Raw genomic sequence first — 14335 nt, forward strand, 5'->3', positions numbered from 1 at the left:
AGCTTTATTCTGAGAGCTATAACTTTTTTATTTTTCGGCTGATGGAGCTGTATGTTGGCTTGTTTTTTGCGGGATGAGATGACGTTTTCAGCGGTACCATTTTTATTTATATTTGTCTTTTTGATCGCGTGTTATTCCATTTTTTGTTTGGCGGTATGGTGATAAAGCATTGTTTTTTGCTTCGTTTTTTTTTACCGTGTTCACTGAAGGGGTTAACTAGTGGGACAGTTTTATAGGTTAGGTTGTTCCGGACGCGGCGATACCCAATATGTGTACTTTTATTGTTTTTTTTTTTTTTTTTTTATAATAATATTTAATGATGGGTACATTATATTTTTATTTTTGGTGGATTATTTTTTTTTTTTTTGCAATTATTTTTTTTATTTTTTTTTTCACTTTCTGGGTGTTTTTACACTTTTTTACTCTGTCCCACTCTGGGACTTTCATTTTTTTTTCTCCGATCGCCTGCATGGCACAGGAATGCAGCACCATCCCTGTGTCATGCAGGCTGTCAGCGCTGGACGGGGAGAAGATTGTTTGGAGATGCACTGCGCATGTCCAAACAATTTTCCTGTTGTCTGGTGACCCGGATGTTGTCATGACGACATCGGGTCATCATGGCAACACCCGGGAAGCCTTTGCAGACAGCGCTGGAAGCCGGAAGAGGAGGTGAGTATCTGCGATCACCTCCCCTTGCCCCCGCAATGCTGCGATCGACTTCGATCAACTTCGATCGCAGCATCGCGGGGGTTAATGTGCTGGAAGCGGTGCAGGGCCGCTCCCTGCACATAGTATCGGGTGTCAGCTGTGACAATCAGCTGACACCCGGCGGCGATCGCGCCCGCACAGCCTGTGTGCGCGCGCGATCGCCATGACGTACTAATATGGGTCTGGCTCTTAAGTCCCAGGGCACAGACGCGTATTAGTACGTCAGATGTTGTTAAGGGGTTAATATATGAATTTATATAATATACTGAGGGGTTGCTACACAATTATCTATGGGAGTATATGGACTATTAGGTAGCCTGTGTCATGGGGGGTTGAGACTGTTGCCCTTATGGGTACTTGTCTCCCATCTCAGTAAGGCCTCTTGGTTGCCATTCCCAGCTAATGGGGGGTGTTCCCATGCCTCTCAGGCTCAAATGTCTGTGATTCCTACCTTTAAATGAGTGTAAGACTTTGTTACAATGTGCACTTTAGCGCTATGTCCCCTGCAGTTCTATAATGTGTATATATATGCGCATAGTGCTCTGACATAGTAAGATTTGGGCGAGCGGCCCTTAATAAACATGGATGCCTGGGCTACAAGTCTGTCTATGACCGCAGTGAGGGATGTGTCTGCGCCTCCTCGCGCATGCGCGGTCAGTCTTGTATGGGTTTCTATGACGGTGCCGGCATTTCCGGTCTTTGGAACGCAATTGCGCTCCAGAACTATTATATTCCTTCCGGACATGCGCAATTGAGATAGTTGGGACGCCGAGATTTCGGCGCTTCTCGCGTTTATACTATGGGGTGAGTCATGTGGCTATTTAAATATATACAGCTGGTGACTATGATCAATTATTAATAGAAATGGTTTTTATAATGATGATCTGAATCTTTTTTGTCTACTTAGCACTTTATGTATTGTACACATTGTATGAAGCATAATAAATGGTGTATTGACTGTATCTGTATCATGTCTAAAATGTATATGTTATTTTAATTACTGCTAATCAATTTGTGTGATTAAGCAGGTTTAAATAATTTGCACATTGCACTTTCACATTGCTTGAGAAAGGTCCACATCCTGGACTGAAACGTTGCTACAGCCACATGGGCTATTAAAAGACAATTCTTTCATCATCCGTCTGTGTGCTGCCTCCAATCTCTTTGTGGAGATTATAATCTCCGAAACAGTATTAGACTACAGGCATAAATACATGGCAAGCTGGGCATACAACATTATCTCAATAGACAATGCAAGGACTCGCCACATCCGATGCGCGTTTTTCATTACTTATGTGTATTTATATCTGTAATCTAATACTGTTACGGGTATCTGGCAGCATTATGTCTTCAGCACCATTTTCTTTGCTCATTAGCACTTTGATTTAATAGCCCATGATAGCTTTATTACCTATGCTATGACATGGATGCAGCTATATACCTACAGGTCATCATTTACTGTATAATATAGGTTTTGTTATGCCTGAACTAAATAATGCTGTATTTACGGTGACTGCACATGCAAACAACATCTTTCTATTACGGCATTAAGGATTGCATAACTTAGCCTGACCCACAAACCTGTTATTGTACGCGTTCATCCAGGCGTACTCACTATTTGTCTTACCAGTGGTTTCTCACTTTTTATATGTGTTTACGTTGTTTTTATATCTATGTATTTAATAAAAATGTATATGTGGCCCTTCTTTAAAGCTTTCTTCTTTTTAAGCTTATGTACTATGTTATGCTTTATGGACCAATTTTTGGGATATATCTTTAGTTGTATCTAATAAATAGATTTAAGAAAATGACGTGGGGCTCCCGCCATTTTTGGTAACTAGCAAAGGTAAAGCAGACCGCTGCAGGCTTCTATTATCAGGCTGGGAAGGGCCATGGTTATTGGGCCCTTTCCTACAAATACTAGGCAGCAGCCGCCCCAGAAGTGGAGCATGACAGAAGGTGCACCAATTCTGGCGCTTCTCCTTGGCTCTTGCCGATGCACTGGTGCGTTGGCAATTGGGGTAATGGTGCTTGGGGTTAATGTCAGCTGTGAAGAGTCCAAAAACGCACCTGACATCAAGCTCTGGTGCTGGTAATGGAGAGGTGTCTATCAGACATCCCCATTACTAACCAGTAATAAAGAAGAAACACAAACAAAAAATACTTTATTGAAATAATCACCCCCCCCACACAAACACGCACACTTTCCATTGTTTACCGCTTTATTAAAGAAAAAAAATCTCACGCAGGTCCGACGTAGTCCTGCGAATCTGGCAAAGTCCCGTGAATCCACCATACAAAGCCTATGGAGTCTCGTTCTGATGCTCCATGGGCTTTGCAAACAACCACTTCTGGGTCACGCAGTGCTGCATGAGACTCAGCGACTCTGAAGAGCGGTGACGTCGGTAATGTTACGGCTTTTCAATTGCCGGGTCACACACAATGCAGTGTCACCCGGAACGTCTGAAGAGCCGTAACGTTACCGACGTCACTGCTCTTCAGAGTCGCTGGGTCTCATGCAGCACTGCGTGACCCAGAAGTGGTTGTTTGCAAAGCCCATGGAGCATCAGAACGAGACTCCACAGGCTTTGTATGGTGGATTCGCAGGACTTCGACAGATTCGCTGGATTACACATACAAGGTACAAATTATGTCAGATGGATTTCTATCCATTATCTTTGCACATCTTTAACACATAAAGAGGAATTTCTTGAATGCATTTCATTCCGGTACGTGTCACACGGATGTCACACAGATGATGCACATGGGTGGTACACACATCCGGATAGTAAAAGCGGACCGTCTCATGGGTATGTTTTTTTTTTTTTGTTTTTTTTTTAAGCGGACGTGTGACGGGTACCATAGGCTGATACACTGATTTAGATGAAAGATTGACATGGCTATGGCAACGTGGTAAGCTCTCAAACCTCCCTCTCCCTCCTCCCTATATCTACTAAGTGATACATCGTTGGAATCAGGGTCTCTTTCTCTACATTATGCTGCTCTCAAAAGAGGTAGCAAAAGCTTGGTGACAGATTCCCGTTAATAGACTGGTGATAAGGTTCTGGTGGTTCAGCGCTAACTTACTATTCCTAATTGTATTAATATTAATGAGAATCCAAACTTCAGAAACAAAGAAATTCAAGTCGCAGTATCATTGAAATGATTTACTCAAACTTCTTTAACCCATACCACACTGTATACCTTGATAAACAATGCTGTCTACTACATACATACATACATACATACATACATACATACATTTTTTATGTGCTATAGGCTGAATACCCACATCCATACCTCACCGTCCGAGTACAAGTCCATGGATGTGCAAATAATGTTTTTAACAGTACAATGGATAGGAGACCGTTTGCAATGTTTTTTTTTTTTGTAGACGAGAAAATAACTGATACAGCACATGGATATCATGTGTTTATCTGATTTTCACGGATCCATAGACTTGTATGGGTAATTTTGATCAGTGACTAAGATGAAAAATGGAGTCAGTCAACAAAAAATACAAACTCGTAAACAGCGCCATGATCTGTAACTGTATTGGGTACATATCCTATCTGAAATACACTGATAGAAAACGGATGTCTGAATGAGGCCTTGCGCTTATATTTACAGTGCGGAAAAAAAAGTATAGAATGCATGCGGATTGTAAATTTTTAAAATCAGCAGATTTTTACTCAGATACCGGTAATTTGTAGATTTCTCCTATTTCAATTGAATGGATAAAACACATGTAAATATGCATGCCCGACTCACATGAGTTTTTACAGACCTAACTATCATACTGAAAGGGAACCTGCTATTGCACCAACGGCTATGACGGCCATGTCTGGCACATGAAAACTTTGGTTTGTATTTGGATAATAGCAATTGCCAATATTAGATCACAGTGATCCAAGTCAAATATTATAATCCAATACTACAGGAACAGGATGCAGGGGATCAGTGACTTATCACGGACAATGAATGTCTAGGCGCTGTAGTATTATAATAATCCATGGGTAAATAAACCTATTTAGATTTGAGAGTCCTCAGTGGCTGAAACCTTTTAATGGCTAATTGAAAAGATGTTAACAAATTGCAATTGCATTGTTTACTTTCACACATTGGTCAGGGCCATTGAGTTGGTCAGGTATTGTTCAATTTCATACATCAGTCAGGCATTGTTTAGTTTTACACATTGTTTGTGCAGTGAGATGGTCAGGCTTTGTTTACTTTTACAATATCACAGATTTAATTAAACTGTACTAATCCTAACTGCCATGCTCAGGTGATGAGGTCAAGACATTTTGGTTTAAACTTGGGGGGGAAAAAATCACAAAAATAAATGGGTTTCACATACTACTGTACATGCTTTTTCCCACTAAAAACGCTGCAAAAACGGATGGCAATGTTTTTGCTGATTTTTTTCATTTACTCGTTGCTTTCTATGGGTGAAAAAATGCTGCAAAAATGCTGAAAGAATTGACATGCTGCAGTTTAAAAAAAACAAAACATCAGTTTTCCAATTCAGTCAGGAAAAAAAAAAGCAAGCGTGTGCATGAGGGTTCTAAAATCTCCTAACTTTTGCGGGTACTGTAAAAAGCAGCTTTTAATTAGCATAAAAAAAAAGGCAGCAAAAATGCAACGTGTGAACATAGCATTACGGTATGCTTAAAATGGGTAGTTCGGGCTGAAATGAAAAGTCTGCAGTCACTCTTTGTGACTGCCGACTGTTGTCCATGTACGGGTGGGAGGTCAAGTGTGTATGTATGCAATTGATATACTTGTGGTCACTTCCTGGCTAAACTCATCCAGCTTTTCTTAGCAGGAGACACGTGCAGGAGTCTAGTTGGCATGTGACTGCAAGTATGCAAATCACATGTATGGTCACGTGATCATCCTCCCTCACGTTATGATGGATATTTATGCTTGAAACAATTGCATAATACATCAATTTTGAAAAATGTATGTTTCTCTCGTCTGCACTGAAATAGTATATTATTTTTTTTCAGCTTTGATACGGAGGAAGAGGAAACTCACAAATGCTGCCATAGGATTAATCTTTTTGCTCAGTGGCATTGAATATGGTTTGTATTTTATTTCTCCAGTCTGTTATTTGCAAGCTCTGGTCTTTAAAGAGGTGCAAAGCCATCTCTGCCAGTCCCCTAAACAGTGAATGAAGCAGTGGCTTTCATGTGTGACCGTTTCTCTATTAAACCAGGTGACAAAGGACACCAGTGCTCATAATCAGCGCGTGTCCTAGAGTTGGGATCCTCAGCTTGTCACCGATCCTGTGGATAGCTAATAATTTTATCTGTGGAACAATTCCTAAAAGGTCATGATTTGAGGATGTCCCATAGAGTCAACAACTGCAAATCAATGAAAAGGGTCTCTCTGTTAAATATATGATATGATAGATAGATCATAAGTCAGAACAGTTTTTAGAGGAACCACCACTAATCTTGTGAATGGCATACAAACAGAAGTAAGATGAAAAGAAGCCACATAGGAGATACTGTATATAATCCAGAGTTGCATTTATAAAATTGCTAGTTACGACTGGAAACAAGATTGTAATGACACATATCACTAACAACTTGGCTTATATAAGGCTGTAGTACAATTCGTTTTTTCCTAAATTGAATTAATGCATGGTGCCTGATGGAAAGAAGACATGTTCCAGCATGGGAATTCACAGAAAACCACGTAAATAGCAAGGCATGCTCATGATTTCAGCTTTGAAATCTTCAGAACTGTGAATGCAGCCATAAGCTATAACATCCTATGTACGGTATTTAGAATCTGTATAAGAGAAGTAATGCAATATAGTTGCCCAACTTTTTATGTGAATTATTCTACATGAAAACAAAAAATGTAGGAACAAGCCCAGCACTCATATTACACAAGTATAATGAGAGTTCTTGTGGAAAATTATTCAACTCAAGGGGAAGGTTTCTCACATTTTTAAATGCCTCTATAGCTCTACACTAATACCTAAGAAAAATGTTCAGGCATGAAAACGATGTGCATTAACCAATGGAGAAAATTACATCAATCTAATGCAATGATTTTTTTTGTTTTGATTTTATAGATTTTGATGTTTCTTAAAAAAAGAAACCGGGTCATGCATGGAAACACTGTCCACTTATGTATTAAGTCATTGTGACAATTTAGCAGGCCAAAACTGAGAGGATCCCTTAACCAATAATTGTTACCATGCATGTAGTGGTTAATATCTTTACCACTATCGCAGTCTAACAGGATCCAAGTAGAGTCATTTTCAAGCTACTTTGTTTGGAAATTGAATGCTGTCAAACATGAACATCTTATACATTTCACTTTTTTCAATGTCTTCATGGCTGCTTTGACTTAGTGACTTTCTGCATTTAGATGATACATTGGACAATCATAAGGAGAAACATTTTCCAAACACATTTGATTCCATAAACATCTGATTGTCAATGGATATATACAGTATTTTCACTTATAAATGCTTTACTCCATGACACTACTTATATTCATAGATATTACATATAAGTGTTAACTACTGTGAAATAATTTAAAAATAGAGCCATGGGGGTCCTAGAATGAAAACCCCTACTCATCTGTTCCTCCAAAACTGATGCTGGTGTTGCCCGTTGCTCTACTGATTTCCTACTCTGGTGTTTGCGTGTTTAGGGGAGCATCAGGTAGTCGTCAATTGGTTACAATGGTGGCATTTGTTGGAGAAAAAGGAAGGCGCTAAAGACTGTTTCTTCCAGCTGAGACACAATGTGACCACTGCAGCCAATTAGTGATTGCTCATTGACTGACTGCAGCGGTCACTTTAAGCCCCATCTTCCCAATCTGTACTGGAAGCCATGAGGCCGGTGGGATACAAAAGCCGCAGTACATATAGTGGCAGGAGTACAGTAGTTTTTTTTTTTCTTTACGTTCATATCACCATGGCCTCCTTTTTAAACGTATCAAAGTAGTGGCCAACTCTTCTAATAGTCCATTTTCTCTTTGAAGTAATGATGTGCTACTCATGTATGTCTTGTCTTTATCCTTCTAGCTGTGATCTTGCCTACAGTATGGCTGTATCTGCAGTCACTCGATGCTCAGCCTTTCTTCCTGGGTCTTGTGCTCTCTGCATTCAGCCTTACAGAACTCTTGTCTGGTCCAGTGTTTGGTTATTGGTCAGATCGTACAGGAAAAACGAAGAATGTCATCCTATTGAGCAACTGTTTTGAGATTGCAGGCAAGAGATCAGTGCATTTAATTTTTACTGCTTTAAAATTTCGTGGAGAGGTAAAATAAAACTACATCATGTGGATGTCTTTAGAGCATATGAGCAGGACTAGCAATAAATGGAACTCCAGAAATGTGTTGCAATTTTAGCATGCAAAGTTTGCATTTTTCAAATTTGTGTTTTTATTTTTTTTCTTGAGCGTATATTGGTACTACATGTAGCTGTAAATAATCTGGTAATGTGTTGGATAAGGATGGACCAAAATTGGGGCCATGGCTTAGGATGCTTTCACACTGATTTTTAGCACCCGTTCTTTGTCTTGTTGGGGCCAACGTGTGAACTCCCCTCAAAACCGGGATTCAGTCGTATGCGTCGACAGGGCCATAGACTATAATGTTGCCAGTAGAGTGAACATGTGTGCTGTCATGCATCACTTTCAGGCGTGTACGCCTACTGGAGGCGGACACTCGGACGTAGTACGCCCGAATCCCAGTTTGCAGGGGATTCGGACATAAGCCCCTATGGGACCAACGAACGGGTACCAAAATGCAGTGTGACAGCACCCATAGTGTATTCAGGCTGTGTTCAAATCATCTGTGAAGGCTTGCATCACATGCATTGAAGACAACAAAGGTCGCGTGTCCCTGTAACCTCTGACAGGGTGCTATGTACCATCATACCTGTTGCATGCTGAATATATGGTATGAAAGTTTTTGGTTTTTATCATTGTGGCCAATGGCTAATGTATCCCACACTGTAGTTATACAGTTGTTTATTTTGGAAAATTCCTTCTTTCATTTACCTTCAGAATATACAACCTTGTGATGTAACCAGAGCCTAGGCTACACAACATCTCTGCAGTATTCGTGTGCTAATGTTCATTTACTGCCGATCACTCTACACACAGTGATAAATCAACAATATTGTAAAGCTATTGCTAAAAGAAAGTGCTGGAAAGTTCTGAAACTTTGATTGGGTTACAAATTGCTCAGTAATATCAAGATCAATGATCAGTCTTGTGGTTTATACCCAGAATATTATTAACTTTCTTATTTTCTGTTTAATTAGGCAATTTTATGTATTTTGTTGGAATCTCTAAGTGGTTTCTTCTGGGCAGTCGACTAGTAGCAGGTAATGGCAGTAATTTGAAGTAAATCCCGATGACTGGTGCCTAAATTGTATGGTGAAAGTAATGGTGTTTCAGGTCTATTGTATGAGACAGTCGCTTGTGTATACTGCACTGCAGCATTGTTACTAGCTCCTTTTTCTACTTAGTTATTTTTAATGTACATAATTTTTTCAGGTGTTGGCGCAGGCGCCGGTGCTTCAATATTTGGGTATTTGACCCGATGCTCTAGCTCCAAAGATCGTGTTCCAGTGTTTGCAATGGCCATGGCATGCCGTCAAGCAGGACTTTTAATAGGTAAGGTTCCCTGTCATAAAGTTAGCATGACATTTAAATCCATTAAAAGCGCTTGCCTAGTTTAGACAATCTATTTTACTGTATCCAATTAGGGAATTGTTTGTTAATGGAGGAGTGTGCCCTGTTCATTTAGTTTTTTGGCCAGATCTTTTCTATTATTATCAAGGACCCGTCCCGTTGAGCGTTATGCATTTTGCATGTTCATTGTGTAATGTTTATTATCCTCATTGGTGGTGAAATTACTGCCAAGGTTTCCCACAGGTGTTTCGCGGTTGCAGCAAGTGGACATTTTATAGTAATCAGCTTACTCTGAAGGAACCCTTCGATCTAACATGAACTGGACATAGCGGAGAACCCATTTTATTTTATATCGACTATTCCGTTCAAAGGACAGAAGTGCTCCGCTTAGTACAGTGCCCCTTTTTGGCTCTGATTGACTTTGTTCATCTTTCCTCAGAGAAGCAAACAGAGTTTTGTAAGGATCTATAGAAAGTAAGAGTCCATACATCATTCTGCTTACGTCTTCATAGAGATCTTAGCAAAAAATGATGAGCGTCAAAGTGGTTTAGCACTAAGCTGAGGGCTTCTGCTCCTTCTTTCAGGAATTGGTATAGGTTTTGGCAGCTGGATCCCTACAGATCAAATTTTTTGTCATGTTATTATGACACTGAAGGTACACTTTAACCTGAACTACATTGGATGTACTTTTTTGTATTTTGTATCTAGAAATGCACATGTACGTTGAATTTATGGTCATTGTGTGTATACCATATTTGAAAATATTAGCTCCAGAAGTTACATTAAATTTAGTGGTGCTGAAAAATATTGCTAAGACAGCAGTCGTGGTTAGATTCACATACTTGTCCGTAGGCTGCAGTATTAAAGGGGTACTCCAGGGAGGTAAAAAATTATTCTAATCGCCTGCCTTAATAAACAATAAAGTTAAGCCCCCTCATCTCGGACTGCAAACAAGGAGACATTATTGCAGCCGGGAGTAGGGCATGCCCCCGATCTGTGACATACTGTCCCAGAAGGGAGGGGGCGCAGTGAGGAGCAGCTCGAGAATCATAATGAATTCCAGGTACTGTGAGGATTACAAACAGAACTATTCATGTTAACTTTATTGTTTATGAAGGCATGGATATTAGAATAATTTTTATCTCCCTGGAGTACCCCTTTTTAGGTATATCCACAAGCAACAGATTTTTTTTTTTTTTGCATAAATCCATGTACATGCTCCAGAGCAAATCCCTATCAGATGAACATAGCTAATTTTCTCTTACAGAAATGTGTGCTAAAAAAGTTGACATGTTTGAATGTTCCTTTTTATGCTTTTATGCGATGCGCTGTAAAGGCGTACCAGCAATATTAGCATTGTTAATATTAGTGTGTGCAACAATTTAATTTGCTAATTGTTAACTGTTTGTGTTCTGAAATGTTCTTACTAATTTTCTCACCAACATCATAAGATCAAAAAATGCTTAATCTACTCCCTCGCCCGCAGATTTAAAGTACTGCGATGTGGCATGAGCACAACAGTCCATGGCAACGTTCTTAATATGGGGCAGTGTATGATCTTTATTTAAAACTATACTTGTGGTCCAGCTAACATGCTAATATAGGATATAAAATATGCAAATGTCTGAAAAAGATAGTCCAAATGATTTCTTAAGTAGAGCCAAAATAATAGTAGATAAAAAATGGATCCTAAAGAGATATTCCTATGAGAAATATAAAAAATACTCTGGATGCTTTATTTTTTTGAACATCTTAAGATGCAGAATATAATTGCTGGCAGCTGGGCCGCATCTGCACATGGTCCCAGCTGCACGGCTGGCCAGCCATACAGTCAGGCCCAATACCCAATTTATTGTGAGCCCCCGATTACTGAGCCCTTGCTAGGATGAAGTATTGAGATTCTTCCTCACCGTTTAGGGAAACCATTGAAATTCTTTTCTGATGTGCCAGTCACTTGGCCCTTCTTTTTATACCCATAATTCTCAGCGATGGGAGCCATGATGCCAGTTATACTGCACATGTCCGTTTGCACTCCCTGATTGTTTATGGAAATGTGATGTCTGAGTGTGTTCTCTAAAGATGTTGGCAGCTACTTGTTAAAAATATTGGATACCCTCTTTAACTACTTCTGTACTATGATAGACCATAGGCACTGCACACGTTGCGTTTTTGCCATGCGGATTTGTTTACAAAACCTGAAGCAAAACCTGATGCTAGCAAAATAAATGAGAAACCGGAAGTGCCATGTACACTGTGTATTTTTTTGATTCGCAGATTTGTTGCAGAAAATAATCTGCAGCAAGTCAATTCTCTGTGCCTTTTTGACCCATTGACTTCAATGAAGTCAGTCAAAAACAATCTGAAAACGCACGTCTTTCCCCTGATGAAGTTATATTTGATAGCGATACGTGTTAGGTCCAGGCGGGGTGCAGGGCTCCACCACGGGAATAGTATACATGTTATTACATTAATCATGTTACTTTACTTTTTTGCACGTGTTACCAATATCTCTATTATCCATTGTTATTTTGCTCTCTGGCAGGCATTGGTTCTGCTAGCATTGGACATGTATTAGGTTAAGTGTACAAGTAGCGTTTTTGATGGGTTTTTCCGCGCAGAAATGCATCAAAAAAGCTTGGTAGTCGGTCTTCCAGCTAATGCAATGGCAATCCTGATGTGCTGTGCACATGATGCTTAAATTTCCACTCAGGATTGTCGTTGCGGTAAAATACGCAGCATGTCCATTGTATGCAGTGTTTCCCGCCCATTGATTTTAATTGAACTGCAGCAAACCCGCAGGTATAAATATATTTTGCGGATTTGCTGCGGTTCCTTGCTGTGTATTTGACTAGTCAATGGGTCAAATACGCTGCAAAAACGCACATACAATGGTACCCGGGTCGGTTGGGGAGGACTACTTCTCCCATCATCCGACCTCCAGATCCGCTGATAACAGCGAGAGCGGCGCTGTTGAGGGGAGTAATAGTGTCCCCAGCTGAGCCAGAGCTGCGCGCTGTGTAAAAAAAAACAAACAAAAAAAAACACCAATCCTCACCTCTCCGGTGTCCCCTGGCATCCTGATCCCTCGGCGGCTGGCAGTACACTGACGGGAGCGCACTCGCTCCCGGCAGTGTACATCGTTTCGCTGTCAGGACCTGAGGTCACATGAGCTCTCAGCTGAAGATCAGCTGAGAGCTCCAGGACCTCACTTTACGACATTGATGCTGCATGGGAACATTCTCAAGAATGTTCCCATGTACCACTGATGCTGAGGTCAGTGGGGCTGATCAGCTGATCTTCAGGTGATGAACCCAAGTGACCTCACCCCTGCAGCAGCCATGTACTCTGACAGGAGTGATTTTACCCTCCTATCAGTGTACGTTGCTGTCTTCTACAGCAGTGACATCAGTGATTGCTGACGTCACTGCTGTAGAAGTGACCCGGATCGCTGATTGAAAATCTGGATTACGTCGTGACGGCGCACAGGTGAGGGATATGGTTGTTTTTTTATTTATTTTTTTTTTTTACAAAAGATCGAGCGATTCGGGGACTGGGCGTGCAATAAAAAAATTATTAAAACCGTTTGTATTTTTATTTCATTAAAATACTTTATTCTGGCCGTGTCTTTTATTGAAAAAGCGGCGACTTTACTACGCGGTTAGGCTGGGCTTCATTTCAGCCGCCAATACAAGGCTGACATGAAACCCAAACCCATTACCCCACTCGCCACCGCTACAGGGCAGTGGAAAGAGTGGAGGCGCTACAGGGCAGTGGAAAGAGTGGAGGCTAAGTGCCAGATTTGGCACATCTTATGGATGCGCCGTTTCTGGGACTGCTGAGGGGTGATATTATTAGCCGTGGAGGGGGCCAGGATCCATGGCCTCTTCCCTGGCTATTAATATCAGCCTGCAGCTGTCTGTTTAGCCTTTTGTGGTTAGATTTTTTAGGGGGACCCTACGTCAATTTTTTTCTGGGTCCCCCTGCAATCTAGCCAGTAAAGGCTAAGCAAACAGCTGTGGGCTGGTATTAATAGCCAGGGAACATTGTTGGCTAATGGCCCCTTCCCTGACTACTAATATCAGCTCCCAGCGGTCGGCTTTCCCTCTGCTGGTTCTGAAAATGACACGGTAGCCCACGCCATTTTTTTTTTTTTTTTAAATTTTAGGCTATGTGCCCACGATCCGGACATAGCAGTGCTTTAGATGCAGCATATTTTTGCTGCATCCAAAACGCTGAATTCTATTGAACCCAGGTAAATATGCATGTGTTCACTAAACCATGCGGATTTATCGCATTCAATACTTTCTAGTGGTCAGATTTCTGTTGCAGAGACTAGCAGCTCCGCAAGAGAATTTGACATGCTGCAGTCCTGAAAGACGCACCGCATGTCAGTGTCAGTGGTTAATCCACAGCCTCAGATGCGCGCATAGTGGACATGGGATTTTTAGAAATACCATCCACTATGCTGTAACATTTGGACGCTGCAGGTTTGACGCTGTGTAAACATACAGTTTCAAACCCGTGACGGCTCCTGATCGTGGCCATGTGCCCAAACTCACCTGCAGCATGTCAAATTCTGTAGCAGACACACTAGCCTCCGCTGCAGATTTTGACCGATTGAAGTGTCATTATATCCGGTGGATTCAAATGTACCGACAACAAAAGTGCGGCATTAGAACACTGCGTTTTGGACGCAGCAAAAAATACGCTGCATCGGCTAACGAAACAGCTGTGAGCTGTTAATAATAGCCAGGGACCATGTTTGCCTAATGGCACCTTCCTAGGCTAAAAATAGCAGCTCTCAGCCACAGAAGTGACATGAATGGAAATGCTAACACATAACCCTTTTGTTTGTTGATGACCAGGTGTCAATCAGACCCTTTCTTTGCCAAACCTAATTAAACTAAAGTAAAGAGTAATAAACACACAGACACAGAGTAAACACTTTATTTGAAATA

The 14335-nt window shown here is 40.9% G+C and overlaps 1 protein-coding gene across 1 annotated transcript in view; it reads left to right on the plus strand.

The window, feature by feature from the left end:
• The window catches only part of LOC141259414 (major facilitator superfamily domain-containing protein 8-like), a 61380-nt gene that overhangs the window by 9900 nt on the left and 37145 nt on the right, over positions 1-14335 (plus strand). The window contains exons 2-5 of the mRNA XM_073675353.1: positions 5718-5792; positions 7760-7945; positions 9005-9067; positions 9240-9359. Coding sequence (XP_073531454.1) covers positions 5718-5792; positions 7760-7945; positions 9005-9067; positions 9240-9359 — 444 coding nt within the window. The remainder of the gene's footprint in view (positions 1-5717; positions 5793-7759; positions 7946-9004; positions 9068-9239; positions 9360-14335) is intronic.

Source organism: Phyllobates terribilis, unplaced genomic scaffold (assembly GCF_046119375.1).
Source record: "Phyllobates terribilis strain yellow unplaced genomic scaffold, ASM4611937v1 Scaffold_3__8_contigs__length_932513732, whole genome shotgun sequence".
NCBI classification, from domain to species: domain Eukaryota; kingdom Metazoa; phylum Chordata; class Amphibia; order Anura; family Dendrobatidae; genus Phyllobates; species Phyllobates terribilis.